Below are 15,549 nucleotides of genomic sequence, written 5' to 3'. Positions count from 1 at the left end.
GAAAAATCACAATTCTCTTAGCCTTTCCTCATAGGAGAGATGCTCCACCTCTCTGATTATTTTTGTGGCTCTCTCCAGACCAGGTCAATGTCTCTCCTGTACTGAGGACTCCAGAGCTGGGTGCAGCACTTCTGGTGGAATCTCAGCAGGCTGGAGTAGACAAGGGTGAATCACCTTCCTTGACATGCTGGCCACACTTTTTTGACGCAGCCTGGGATACAGCTGGCTCTCAGTTCTGAGCATACACTGCCATCCCACGGCTAATTTTTCATTCACCCATGTATCTCCAAGTCCTTCTCTGCAGGTCTGCTCTCAATCTCTTCATCATGCAGGCTCTGCGGGTAGGGGTAATTAGTGTAACCCATGTGCAGAACACTGCACTTGGTCTTTTTGAGCTGCATGTGGTTTGTGTAGGCCCACCTCTCAAGCCTGTCCCTCTGGATGGTATCCATTCCCTCCAGTTTGTAGGCTGCACCACACAGTTTGGTGTTGCCCAAGGGGTAGTACTCCTTACTAATCTCTATTTGAGAAGTGTCCAAAAACATGGATTAAACAGTAACAGAGAGAAATCTTGGACAAATGGACTCTTAGCTGACTATCCTGGCTGTCCTAGCAGTCCTTGAAATGGCTTTGACTAATAAAACTAGCACTTTTCCAAATTACTTCCAGGTATGGAAATACCTAGAAATTAGCAATGACCAAACTCTTCAGGAAGTATATTTTATTGTTCTAGTTGGCCTCAGTGCTAGACAGTGGTTTGAGCGTGTTTCATTTACTGCTATTTTTGTAGATCACATGTATCTATTTGACTCAAATTCTCAGCTTTTCTAGATGTGATAAAGGCAGTTGATTTCCCTAAAAATATTCTAGTGAGCAAATTTGAACACACAGACTCAATAAGGCAGTAACCTTGATAACGAATGGGGTCTTAATATACTTCCATGAACCTTAAGAAGCAATAAATTAAATTCTCTCAAATGCACATTTTAAAAATCATTCTCCCTTCAGCTCTGACAGTCATACAACAGATCTGGTTAATTTAGTTTCATACCAGTGCAATTACACCAGACTACGGCAGAATTTAGGGAGTAACTGTTTTGGCAGTACACTTTACCAAATATTTACTGTATTTTTAGAAACTGTTGCTCAAATTCGACTGACTAAGTATATCTGAATAGACATCTTACACTGTGTCAGAACACCTCTGAGAAAGCAATGTTTAATGTAAATATTTTTAATTTTCTTTTAACAGACAGATTTTGTTTCTACTAATAAGAAGCATACCCTTTTGTTTCATAAGCACATAATTATGTTAACCATGGTTACAAGATTTACTAGTGGAAATGTAAGCATTGAATAACATATTGTATGATGACAAAAAAGGAGATTCTTATCTAGGTTCTCATTTTTGACCTACCGATTCACATTGAAGTGACTAAGTTATTTATAACTTTTCCATTCTTTCTAGTCAGAGTTATTTTTAATTGCGTCTATTATTTTATAGAGGCATGTGCAGTAGCATTTTGCTTGATTATTTCCAGACACAAAGTCTGTCTTAGTAAAGAGAAGAAAGTAGTTAATTTATCATCTCTATAAACTAACTCCATGTCAGGGAAAGATTTTTCTTTGTGTCATTAGGACAATCAAATAGAAGGCAAAAACAAGCAGGAGGATTTTTTACCCAGTTCTGTATTTAGTGTATCAGTTTTTTTCCACTCAAAGTGATCTCAAAATACAGAAACTTCATGATGCATAGCAATGGGCCATGTGAGAGTAAAGATTTGAAGATGACTGACTAGATAACAGCTTTCCATAAAAGGATCTGGTGGTCCTGGTGGACAACAAATTGAGTATGAATCCATACTGTGTTCTAGCAAGTAATGAGGGCTAACTGATTTAGAAAGAGCACCAGAGGTGCACAGCTAGAGTATGAGAGAGAAAAGAAGCAAGTTAAAGCAAAGGAAAATTTAATTCCATTTAGTTTTCATAATAAGGGGGCTCAAAGGTTGGACCAGTTTGCCCAGAGAAATTATGGAAATTCCATTATTGATGATATAGATTCACAATTATGCTGAAAAAAGTTTTGGGTGCCTTGATCTAACCTGGGATTTGGGTCTAACCTCCAAATATTTTCAGCAGGACTTTGGACCTCATTCCTTCTGGAGAAGCCTCCCAGCCTGAGCTGTTCTATCAAGGCCTATATTTTCCATAGTGACACAGAGAGTGTCTTCAAGGGCACACTCAGCAAGTTTGCAGATGACACCAAGCTGGGTGGTGTAATCTGCAGGACTAAAGGAGAGCCAAAAGTATGATCAGAAGTCTGGGGCACTTCTCCTAAGAGGAAAGGTTTGTCAGCCTGGGGAAGAGAAAGCTTCAGGGAGAACTTATTGGTAGCCTTTTAGTATTTGAAGGAGGCCTGTAAGAAAGATGTGGACAAACATTTTAGGAGGGGTTATGACATTACAAGATTTAACATTTTTAAACATAGAGAGGGTAAATTTAGATTAGATATAAAGTAGAAATTTTTTACAGCATGACTGGTGGAACATTGGCACCTGTTAGGCAGAGGTGGCGGATGCCCCATCCCTGGAAACATTCAAGGCCAGCTGGGATGGGGCTTTGAGCAACCTGAGCCACTTACAGCTGTCCCTGCTTATTATATAGGGGTTGGACTTGTAATGATGACCTTTAAAAGTCCCTACCAACCCAAAGAATTCTATTATTCCATGAATTTATGAATCTCTGCTTCTGAAATGACTATAAACTATTCAAAGCTTATTGCTTTCTAGACTTCATTTTTATTTTCACAAAACAGTCACCTCGGCTTTTTACAAAGGTTGAATGACACTAGATTCTCCCCTGAAGGAATACTACTCTTTCATTTGTTTGTCTCTTCCCAGCAAGAGATAACACTAATCTTCTGATTGTGGAGACTAATGCTGATTTAATGGCATAGCTCAGGAAAAAAATGTGCAGGGTGAAAATTTCAAGTTGAAATGATGCGACAAACATTCCAGATATTCAGGGCAGCATTCTGGGACTTTCTTCTTTGCTAAGATATAGTAACAATTAGGCAGTAGCACTGCTAAAGTTTGCATGTAACTGTAATTGAGAAAATCCTTTTCCTCATTCCTGCAATTTAGGATGATGTACATAACTATCAAAATCATATAATAGATGAATGCCTCAGAAATGCTACCTAGAAATTGAAATAAAGCTCTTCAGATCCTTACAGGATGGACTTTTAAAGAACGGATATATGGCACACAGAAATGTTAAGTCAGGATGCCAGGTAGAATCTTCAAATTTTTAAATTACATTTACTCACTTAGCATCTTCTTTCCCATTTTTGAGTTCATGCTCTTGCTGTTGAGTTGTCTTAGCTGGTTCAGTTGAGTTTTCAGGTTTTGAAGGCTCAGGTGCCTTTGCTGATTCTGTATCTAGAAAAAAATGCTTTAATTTTAAAAACTGAATTTTTAAACAATTATAATAATAATTTTGAAGGAATCACAGTCTGTGTGACATTATTTCTTCAGTAGATAAGCACTAAGAGACACAACTTCTAGGACCTGACCTCTGAACAGTATCCTGCATAAATCTGTTTCAGTGCTAACTGTAACTGCATGTTTATGATAAGTTCACCTTTTAGAATATGTAATTTACTTGTGGTTTTTAGATAGATTCATCAGTAGACAGCTCAACAATGGTCAATTCAGAGCTCTTCTGTATTTTTGAGGTACAAGAAGTGATGCAGCAAGATAGAGGACAGATAGATCTGTCCAGAAATGCCTTGTGAAATACAGGAAAAAAGTGAAGATTAGCTAATCTTCTTACAAATAGAAATGCTAATAAAATTATCTGTGCTTCAGTGTTTGTACTGCATCAAACATGTTGCTTCAGCTGCCATGACAGTATTGTTCATTGCTGAGTAAATTATGATGGAAATATATAATTAAGGATGTGAATATGTTGTACTTTGTCTAGTCTATTTCTTCATTTCTGTTACTAGTAACTTTTTTGAAGTCATCTAAGTAGGAAATCTGTGGAGTTTGAAGCAAATGGCATGGTCTCTTGCCATTTGAGTGGCCTTAAGTGATGCTTTCTTATAACTCCTCCCATATCTTTTTTTAAACTTCCATGTCGAAAAAGAATTTGATAGATCTCACCAGTCTGACACTTTGCATAATGGAGAACCAAGCTCAGCCTTCATAAATACTTGAAGTAATATAATGATAGAGGAAAAAATTGGCAGCAAAACATGGCAACAAATAAATCAGGAGTGTTGTATTTGCTGTTGTATGTGCTGTATTTTAAGTTTGAGACAGCTCAAAGAAAATTAAATTTTGGATATTTTACATGGATCCTCTAAAGTTACTTTTCTGATAGTTAAACACCATATTTAGGGAGTAATTCCTTTAAAAGAAGTAAAAAATTCCAGCACTTGTTGCAGCTTCTGCTCCCTTTTTAATTCATGGTTTGTAGTATCCCAGTTCTCCCTGCCTTGGCTCCACAATCCAAAAAGCCAAGTACTCAATCAAGAGTGACAGCAAAGTTAATCTCAACATTTCTGTAGTCACCTCACTTTGGGATTTTTTTTGTTATAGTAGTTACTCCTAGCTGTATAGTAGCAGTTTGAGTGCAGAACAGAAAAAGTGCTTTTGCTTTGCTATAGTTCAGGAAGGGAAGAATTTCTTCCGTAGAATTCCCAGCCAGCTCCACTGTCTTGCTCTAGCAGTCTGACCATTATCACATCTATGCTTCCCCTCCCATCTCTACTGGCTGGATATACATAAATGTAGAATGGCTAGCAGTTACTAATATAAAAAGCAAGAGTTTCCTGAGCTGCTTCTTTTGTCTGCTCAAAAGCACATTTTAGTTCAACTTAATAATCAACTGGCATGATCTTATTATATTTTGAATCCACAATATATTGTTTTATAGGGTGATTCACAAAACATTGACTCACTTTTATCTTCTTTTTTTGTCTGTGGAAGCAATATTTCCATCAGAACACTCATGCATAATGTCTATTTCATGTTAATTAAATATATATGGTAAAATACTTCCTTCTACTGTTAACTTCTTAGTGACTTTTATAAAAATGTAGTAATTTTAAAAGACATTGTTGCTTAAAAACTACTATATGATTGCATAATGATAGTGTAGTACTAATTATAGTTGAGTTGCTATGTATGTAATACAGCTGTAAATGTTACCACTCATTTCTGATGTTTATTACTGGGATTAGTGTAAGCAATGCTGATTTAAAGAACATTTAATGTTGTTCTTTTTTGTTCCTTGAGTAATGAAAAATAATCCTGCAAATCTGATTGGCCTGAACTATCTTGACCTGTTTTCCAATACTTGGCAGAAACACAGAAGTGAATTAGTAATGGTAGACAAAAAGACAAAGATAAAGGAATACTTTATATTTCTTCTGTTGAATATATATTTGATGGTTACTTGAAAACTCTTTGTAGCTTGATGTTTGTGCTCTGTGCTGGTTTCAGCTGGGGTAGAGTTAATTTTCACCAGTGGCTGCTGCTGGATCTGGGCTGAGCACAGGGCTGATAATACAGAGATGGTTTTGTTATTTCTAGTCAGGGCTTGCACAGTGGTGAGGAGACTGAGGTTGCATGGAATCCTGTGAAAGACATGGATGGAACAGCTGACCCTAAGTGACCAAAGAGATATTCCAGGCCATAAGACACTTTAAATACTACTAACCACGCTCAGTACATAAACTGGAGGAAAGAAGTAGGAAGGAAGTTGTGAGTGATTGTACCTAACTTCCCAAGTAAGTGTTGCACACGACTGGAACCCTGCTTTCCTGGAGGTGGCTGTCAATGGGAATTGAATTAATTCCTTGGTTTGCTTTGCCTGTGTGCAGGGCCTTTGCCTTCCCTTATAAACTGATAAAATATCTAAACTCACAAGTTTTCTAGCTTTTATCCTTCTGATTCTCTCCCCAGTTCTGCTGGTCAGGGAGTTAGTAAGAGGCTGTATGGGGCTTGGTTGCTTGCTGGGGTTAAACTGCAATATGCCTGCATGATAACATTAATTTAATAAAATTAATGTACAATCAATGGTGCCAATTTTAATGGTTCATGGAAACACTTGAGGGTAGACAGCATTGTTTGAAACAGGAAAAGGTGTATAAAGACATGGTTAGAATCTGCTAGTAGGAGGCAGAGTGACTAATGTTTGAGTAATTTGTTCTTTTTAGCAGTGACATATTATCTGCCTTAGAAACATAATTTTAAGCACTTAAAATCCGTCATTTTTTTGACATTTCCTCTTTTTTGCAAAGTGTTAGACATTTCAAAATATGTTAGAAGTCTCAGATTGGCTTTTAAGCATTATTGCCTGCAAAGTAGCATAGAGAGCAGGTTCTCTTGGATAGCCAGAGTAAAGAGTGACTTGGCATTTGGCACAATGGAATGGAAACAAGAGAACCAGTCTACAAACTCCTGTGATGCTTGTGACATAGTTAGTCATTTTCCTGATTGCCCTTGCCTCACAGAGGTGTTCTTGAGCTATCCAAAACATCTAAAAATGGCTATAGGGTCACAAAGATCTCAAGAAAGAATAACAACACAGAAAACCTATGGATGAAGGAGAGAAAAGACTTCAGGCCTGACATTAAAAAATGCACACCTTTGTAATCTTCTTCTGATATGAAAAATTAGAGCAGTGAAATGGTGCTGCAAGCATGGCATTTCTTGAAGCAACATTTCTTGAACAAATGCTATGTACAGGGAAATAAAGTTCAGAAATCAACGGGTGAAATAAAAGATCAATAAGTAGATCCGTCTTAACCCTCAACTTCAGTGGCTAACAAGAGTATTATTTAAGTTTATTTTCTATGAAAGAAAGATTGTATGAAGAAGTTGAATTTGTTCCCCTAACATTTAGACATGTCACTCATGTGAAAAATGAAGATCTGAGAGGAGTTAAAAGACTTCACATCAGCAGGAGTGATTAAAGCTGATTAAACATATTTAAGTCCTTGGTAATCTTTGAAAAAATATTTTATTTTTTATATTATTTTATGGAAATAATAGCTGCCTGTTTTCTGATGCCAGTGATGAGCATAAAGGATAACGTGACAAGGAATAAGATTATTTCAAAATCTCTATAGATTGGCAGGTTTAGTCTATTGGGCTGCAGCTTATAAATTCACATCTTTCATTTGTATTTTTTGAAATAAAAACCATTTCTTTAAGTCTGGATTTCCTGGTGTTAAGGGACAGGTCTTGTCTTGCTGCTGAAGGGCAATTTAGGAGTCAAATTCATAACAAGCCAAACAAAGGTTTTAGCAAAATTTCATGTTTAATTCAAATCACCCTTCTCAGAGTTTTAACTCAGTTGTAGGCCATGCAGAGTTAGTTGGTACCTAATTAACCAGAATTAGCCAAGGTTTTACAGCATAGGATTTCGGTATCCTCAATAAATACATCTGATTTATTTCTATCTCCAGGAAGGGAGAGCAACCATATTCTGTATAACAGCTTGCAATCAAGCCTCTCCTCTTGGCTCTGGGCCTTATTTATTTGCGATAGGGTCAAATACAGGTTGGGATGGGTTTTTACCTCCTTTTTAAAAGATTCAACAATTGCAATATAAATTGTTGAATCTTTTAATATATACTATAGATATATACTGAAATAAAAGTCCTTCATTTTTTTCTGCATGGTTACTGTTTTGTTTAACTTCTAGGTTCATTCTATGATCCATGTGTAGGTCAGTTACATGCTCCACTCTAATTTCTCGGATTCCATAGGGTTTTGCTTTCTTTTCGGCACGATGGCCCAGAGGTTAGGAGGGCTATGGAACTTCCTCCCACTCCTCTCTAGTCTAGGATTTACACAGGTAGTTAGGCAGCTCTGCAAGAGTGGGAGAGATATGGGTTTGAACCCTCTTATTATGAAAGAGGCAGGGTATAACAGGTAGGCTAATATGTCAGAGGGGACAGCTGCCAAAGCTTCTGCTTTTTCTTGTCTTCTTAGTGTTAAAGCGACAGTTCCTCAAGTACCTGAACAGAAGAGGAAGTCCAGAGTGAATTGAAGTTCCTTTTGAGCACTCCTTCCTCTGTGGGGCTGCACTGCTTACTTGAGATACCTGCCAAAGCATCTAGGCTCTGAATATGCAATTCCAGCGTGTATAGAACTACCTATGGTAGTTTTACTTTAGCTTTCTCACTCAAGTCCTACCAAGGACAAAGCAATGCCAATATGCATTTTAGTAAAAGCTGAATAAATGTTACTGTGACTTTGGAAAACATCTTTGTGACACTTGTTTGTCACCCTTGAGCCAAGAATGACACAAGAAGAGACGACAAAAGCAAGAGGAGAAAAGAAGGGTTTATTACAAAAGATTCTTTGGTTTTTATAGAGTGATATGATACATTCGACTTGATTGGCTACTTAATAGAAAACATCTTTCTCAAAAACAGTCCTTGAGAGGAACAGAAAAACAAGATGGGACAACACCACGTGTAGATTATTTATACTAACAAGTTTATCACATTCCTACAATTCCCTAAAAATCCTCACAAGCCACTGTGAGAAATGATTGCCATTTCTCTCTCCCTGACTGGCTGGCATCTACACTTGTTGATTTAGTAGAAGATCAAAACCCTAAATATTGGAAACAGTCAAGTTTCTAGTAAGGAAAAAGTATAAAGATGAGGACAGACTTCAGATAAATACTAAAATGTAGTTGAAAAGAATTAAACTGGAATTATATGTCAGGAGAATGAAACAAATTATAAAACAGAGAATGATAATGCAGTCGGCAGCTAACAGGTGGAGGCTGGATATGTCCTTCTAAAGAGAGCACCAACAGAGCTATTGAACAGCAGTGGGTAAAACAAGGGAAGCATTTGTATAGCCAGTCAATTATGGGACATGATAAATATGCAAAGAAATTATAGCAATTGGATTCAATATCACGGAGAACCTGTAATTAGGTGAATCACACCTTGTTAAGTACACCAAAAAAATTCAGGCAACAAATTAAAAAAATTAATCCATTATGGAACAAACTGACTAAACAGAGAGAATTAATTACAGAGTGAAGTAATTATGCAAAGAATTAATCATAAAGCAAGTTAGTGATAGGGCAACTGAGGGGGCAGAAATAGGGCAATGAGTGTCCAACAAAGAAGCCAAAAGTACCAGGGGTTCCTGGCTAACCTAAGTGGCCAAGTTTTAATCAAGCACATTCCAATGGTACCTCCTGCTGGATTCTCATGTGTGCTGGAAACATTGTGGTGCTTTGTGAAGTACGTAGAGAAAGGAAAAAGGTAATGGCTGGTTTTGGTGATGAGAAAAGAAGGGGGTGAAGATAAGCTCTACTCAGTCTGTTGATTTGCATTTAGCGCTATGGAATTGCAAACTGATACTATGATTACGAGTTTTCTTGGTCTATTTTGTTTTGATTATACCAGAGAAAGTAACAAGAGGCCTTGGAAAGGCTTTTCTCTAACACATTTGAAGTTCTCCATTTAGCTGATCTGCCTTAACTAATGTTGTTTGGGCTCTGACTGTACTCCAAATTTGTACATACAGCTTAAATGCTTTCTCTAACCTCTCATCCTCTGCTTACCCACACAAATTCTCATTTTCTTCTTCCAGAAGGTTATCACACAATTTTGAGTTTGACACAAAGTTCACAAAATTTTGCAGAAATTTATCTGGACCCTCCTGTGAACTGCTTTAGATTAGCTTCCATTTTCTGTCCAGAGATAAAGAAGTTCCTTATTTGGCTCAGATGACAGGGACTTACATTCAGAGTGGTGAAAAGCATAAGCTTCTCCTGAGTGTGGTCCCTGTAAATTTTCTGGCTTGTGAAGCCATTGTCTATCTAATTAATTAATACTCTTCATGTCTTGTCGCAGCTGTTTGAAAATGAGATTTGAAGTACCTTCCAAAAGAATGGTAGATTTAAAAATATCCCCAAAACACAGGGACCCTAACTCAGTTATTAAAATTTCCTGAAGTAACTAATGGTGTAGTTGCTATTATACCATCACTTATATTTTAGAAGGGAAAAAAAGTAGTTGATTATGGCAAAATATATCTCAATTAGTTATATTTATCTGTAAAATTAGGTTAAGGTTTTACGGGAAACAAAAAGAATTTCTGTACTGATACTCCATTCTGTCATGAGGTAATATCTGTGACTTAATGTTGCTAAAAAAGCCAAATATCAAATTTGGTTTTTTCCATTGCTGCTACAGTTAATTCAGGTCAGACTTTGTTTTCTCTTAATTTCATGCTGCAGCCATTATATAACAAGACAATTGCGTTAAATGGACTTTGTTTAAAGTTTCATTACATGAGGAAACAAATTGTGACACTTGCTATGATTACACAAACACAAGTCAGGTTTATGAAAGTTTCCTTATAATCTCCTTCCAGTTGCTTCACTCAGTTATTTTTTATCACAAAAAACTGGAGATTCCTCAGTCTTTGCTTTGCTGCTTCAGTGAAATGAACATGAACATGAACTGCCCTCCTAAAGGAAAAGCATGAGGTGACAGGAAGACTGGGCTCTGTTTTTCTCCAGGAGTGGAGGATGGAAAAGGAAAGGGCTGCACCGCTCGTGCTGTGAGGGAGGGAGGGAGGGAGGGAGGGAGGAGGGGATGTGGCCCAGCAGTGTTTGGTGCTTCACCCATCCTGAGCCTTTATTTTGGTAGCAGGTGTAAGCAGTTATTCAGGCTCTGGTATGCACAAAACAGGCTTGGCTACTGGAGGTGGGGGAAGAGGGGGGCAGGACAGCCGTGGCCAGTGGCCTCTGTCTCCAGAAACCAACTGCTTAGGCAGAAAATTACCTCATTACTGCCCTGAGTTCTATGTTTCTGAGTACCAGTCCTGAATAGCTTCTGAAAGGGGATGCAAATATTTCTAACAGCATTGTTTTGTTTTGGTTTGGTTTTTGTGGTTTTTTTTTTTTTTTTTTTTTTAAATTAAATTTTTGGACGTATTTTGCATTTGTTTTTATTTTTGTTCTTTTTTTTTAAGTTTGGAATGGCTGTTCAGTGAAATATTTGAATGTCAGATAGTTAAAAGTCTGACTTATTTTTTCTTGTACATCTTGTATTTTCTGATATCTCTTTTGGTGAGAAGAGTGAGTAAAGAGACATTAAAAATATGTTTGTTTTTTTTTTTTCTTAAGCCACTAAATACCTTTATTTTAAGATTTCTAAGGAGCCAAATTGCAGTAAGAGCACATAGAGCTTTCTAGACTAGCTGATCCGAGGGGCAAGCTCATGAAGGCACTGTGCGCTAGAAAGCTTGTTGCCTTTTGTTATTATTGGATACTGTTCCTATATTTGTTACAAATCATTGGCCTGGGGTCAATGACAATTCAGAGATCTTAATTTCCTCCACAAAGAAAAAATAAGAGCTCCTGCCAGAGCACTAGGAAAACAACAGTTTAATTTACAATCCTATAGAGAATACATATACTATGTCCACATAATCTTTGAAAACTCATAAATTACTGACCTTGTTGCTTTGGGTTAGGCTCTGCTTTATTATTGGCCTCTGGTTTCTGTGGTTCATTTGTTGTTTTATTTTCATCCTTAAAAAAATACACAAGATTAGAAGCTGTAGATTGTCATTGTTGAGGATGATAAGGGTAGTTTGACGTCTGCAACATTTTTGTAGGAATTTGATAAAGCTGCCACACACGGACCATTGTTCCTGGGTGTTCTGTGTGTTTCCATATGGATTTGCCGAAGGGCTTGTGATGGGTGCTGAAATCAAACACTGGAATCTTCACATCCTCGGTGCAAACCCATCTGCTTAGCTTAGAGATGCAGAGTTGTCTTGTTCAGTGCTGCCTCTCACAAGCCAAAGTGCATCTCTGGGCGCGTCACGATTCCGCCTGAGCCTCCCGTTGGGCTGACACACCCGGCATATTTTGACCTACCTTACCACAATGACACATCTCAATCTCTACAAAATACTGAGATGATATCAACTTTCACTGCAAAATATTAACTTCCTCCCACACTTGCTGACTTAGATCCATTGACCAAATCCTTGTGTACCTGTACCTTGACTCATCTCAGTTTTAACAGAGTGGCCTTTGGAGGAAGGAGTGAGATGTGCATGGGGAGTCCTAGGCCTCCACAATACTATGTAACAACATTGTTTTAATCAATCAACATTTGTTATCCCATGTAGAATGATTTTTCCTGGTGTGCAGCAGGCTTATTAATAGAAAAGGGTATTGGGTTGTATCAGCATATGGAAAAATTATTTGATATTAGGATCTTTCAGATCTTCATACACTTTTTTTTCTTTTCTTTTCCTAGATCAGTGACCTTCTTTTTGTTTGTGTTTCTGAGAATAAATTGGTTTGATTTTTTGTGGGTTTTTTTTTTCCTATGAAAATATTTGTGTTTTCCTGCCTGTTTTTATTCGAAGAATCAGGCACTGAAGTTCTAATATACATATGTATAGAGAACTAAATTATAAATTTTATATACATATTTATAGGTAAGTATATTGTCATTCCAATCCTTGAGTATGCAAAGTCTGTGCATACTCAAGGCTTTTGCATGATGTTTTGTTGTAAAGGTTGTTTTCTTTGTTTCAGGCTCACTCCTAATAGTATAAGTGCATAAATTAGTGCATTAATCAGTATAGTAACCATTTATCAGATATTATGTACTTTCTTCTCTTTCTTCTTTACTCTTTAGATGGTATCTCCATGCAGGCAAGAAATGTCTTAATCCCTAATCCATCCATGTGCCTCCATTTTAGCAGAGTTTTGAACAGTGTAGGCTGATGATGATACAACCTGAATGTTGTGGTGATGTACGAAATTATTCTCACCAAAAAACTAATCCTTGTCTCCAGTGAAACCTAAATAGATCTGTTTTACTGGAGTACCTTGCCAAGTGAGGTATCAGTCTGCACGGGACTAACCTGTTGACATACAGGAGTTTTCTTCTTTCAAAACATTATTTTATTGACACAAGAATACTGAACTGTAAAAGCATGAACAATGCCTGTAGATCTGCGGTATATAAAGGTTATTGAACATAGATATTTTTGCCATTTTTTTGTGGATGACAGTATGGATATGCCAACTTACTTAAAATTAACTTTACAATGGAGAGGTTTTGACTGTTTCAATAGGCGTGAATGATTAATAGCGTGAATGATTAATATCAGACTGATATTAAAGAACTTTTGTCACTTCCATAATTATTTGGTGAAGCCATAAATTGTTGTCATTTTGTCTTGTAAAGTTTTGATTATGTCAAGTTGGAAAAAGCAAAAATGTTTTTTGGAAATTATAGGGAAAAGACAAAGTTCAAAGGCAATGAAAGAAAAAGTACTAATCATTTTGCTCCTGTTTAAAATGTTTCATAATTAAATAGAAAACAATGAATTAACTTTTATGGTGGAGAAATAGTTTATAAAAATATAGACTGTAGACTAAAATGACAGACTTAATTTTTCCTAGAGGATTTACATTATCAAAAACAAGATGAAAAAAGGATTTCTTTAAAAAGCTACTAAATTACTTTGTCTTTCCAGTGTTTATCAGGAAGCAGGCTGATATATACCTGCATGACATTCTAATATTCAGAAAGGACACACTGACATTTCCTGCCAGAAGGAAACAAGATGCATGAAATATATCATCATATGTAAAGCAGCAGTACCTGTATCTCTAATTCTCCATTTGCAATGTTGATCACGACCTCTCATAAGCCTGTACTATTTCAGGTTATCCCTATTTGGAAAGCAGCGTTCAAAATGAGAAAATTGTATTTTCTTCATAAAGAAAAGATGGTAGGGTAGAGGAGAATAAATAAATTTATTTCATTTTTCTAAATAAAGATTGATACCATATTCAGTAAGTATATTTGAAATTCTAACCTTTGGTATTTACTTACATAAATACATTCTAAACAGAAAGATTCTATTAATGAGTCTGTAACAGACAAGAAAAACCATACCTGGCCTGTGGATGCCTTTGGTGGTGGAGGGGCACCTTCATCCTTGCAATCTGCTATCTCAGGTGCTAATTTTGGTCTAGAAAATACTGATTTTAGTTTTCTAAACATCTTGCCTCTTCAGGCCCCCTGAAGCCTCTATGACTCTTTTGCCATGAACAGGTTTATAGCGCGTGTTTTCTTGCCATCAGTAATCAAGCCAATTAGACAGTTAATCAGGTTTAGGTCTGATTAGTGCCTTAGAGAAATTTCTTGCACAGTCTATTTCACTGGCAGTTTTTTGGTCAACATTAGCAATTTTTCTTTTTATCTTGTAGAATAAGTTATTTGCAAATTATTTTTAATCTTAACAGTTAAACCATATACAGTTTTACTTTTCATGCAAGAAGTCAGAGGAGAGTGATTTTGTTTTCTTTTTAGAATAAACCAGTGTCTAATCTTTTATGTATTGGATATTAACCACTTAATTTATGTTTAGAGATAGGTTTTGAGTTGTTAGCATATCTGTAATTTAGCCAGGAAATGAAAATAATTAATTAATAAATAACCAAAAATACAATACCTGATGCCTCAAAAGATTCAATTTCTTTGCAGTCCTTTTAAGTGCATGACAATAAAAGGTCTTCTCCTGGGGATTGTTTTGGCAACTTTATACCTTGTCTCATTCTTCTTATTTGAAAACATGGGAAAAAAATCGTCTTTCATTTTCTAATGTGTTTACAGGCAATACGATTTTTGGTGTCTTAGAATTTTGATGAGAATAAGTGTTAGGTGAGTGAATGTCCTATAAATTAATAAAACATAGTTTATAACTGGGACATGGTATTGAGATTCTATAGGTTTTGGATCATCCTATATAATTCAGGTATGGTTTAGTTTATCAGTAAATTCAGTTTCAAGTATCTCTAATGCCATGTAGATTAAGCTCCTGCTGGCAAGGATCTTTACAAATTAATTGTCCCTTTTTATCCTTAATTTCACTTTATGTATTACTAGTCTAGGCCTTCACTTTGAGCTTTGAATTTGAGCTAACAGCTAATGATTTATGCTGATCATCAAGGCATCAAGAAGTACAGAAACCTACTCCTCTGATTTATCCTTTAAATGACATATTTAGCAATTTCCTTGAAGTATTGAAAATGTCCCTCCTTGGAGTTTATCATCTGGCAAGGATGGTTTTTAATCCTTATTCTAACATAGTAGTAACTGTAAGAATGAACCAATAATGTTTATTAGATTGCAAGTTTTTTCCTTCCAATGAAACTTATGAAGCAAACCTTGTAATAGTTGGCCAGACTTCAGTTTTGTAACTGGGAACCTCCCCCGGGCATGATTAATTCATAGGTGTCACATACAGCAAGGTCTCAGAACTTCCCCTTTTTATTTGCCTCTATGACCTGATTTACTTTAAAAGCTATGTAATTCTTGCTAATCTTTCACATTGTTTTTAAAATTAGTGTTTCAGTCAGTAAATTACAAATTAATATCTAAAGTATTTTCACTTATTTATGCAGGTCTGGACAATAGGTAGCTTCTTTTCTTCTGGATGTGAATTTTTACATTGC

General features: G+C 36.3%; 1 protein-coding gene across 1 annotated transcript in view; it reads right to left on the bottom strand.

Annotated features, from left to right (window-relative positions):
- The window catches only part of CNGB3 (cyclic nucleotide gated channel subunit beta 3), a 59,820-nt gene extending 45,725 nt beyond the window's left edge, over positions 1-14,095 (bottom strand). Inside the window, exons 1-3 of the mRNA XM_059485759.1 lie at positions 13,988-14,095; positions 11,514-11,589; positions 3,329-3,440 (exon numbers count right to left, since the gene is read on the bottom strand). Coding sequence (XP_059341742.1) covers positions 3,329-3,440; positions 11,514-11,589; positions 13,988-14,095 — 296 coding nt within the window. The remainder of the gene's footprint in view (positions 1-3,328; positions 3,441-11,513; positions 11,590-13,987) is intronic.
- Positions 14,096-15,549: the final 1,454 nt, after the last annotated feature.

The sequence above is a fragment of the Ammospiza nelsoni genome, chromosome 1 (assembly GCF_027579445.1).
Source record: "Ammospiza nelsoni isolate bAmmNel1 chromosome 1, bAmmNel1.pri, whole genome shotgun sequence".
In the NCBI taxonomy this organism is placed as follows: Eukaryota; Metazoa; Chordata; class Aves; order Passeriformes; family Passerellidae; genus Ammospiza; species Ammospiza nelsoni.
The sequence above is the reverse complement of the archived record's forward strand: the minus strand, read 5'-3'. Positions and strand labels throughout refer to the sequence as shown.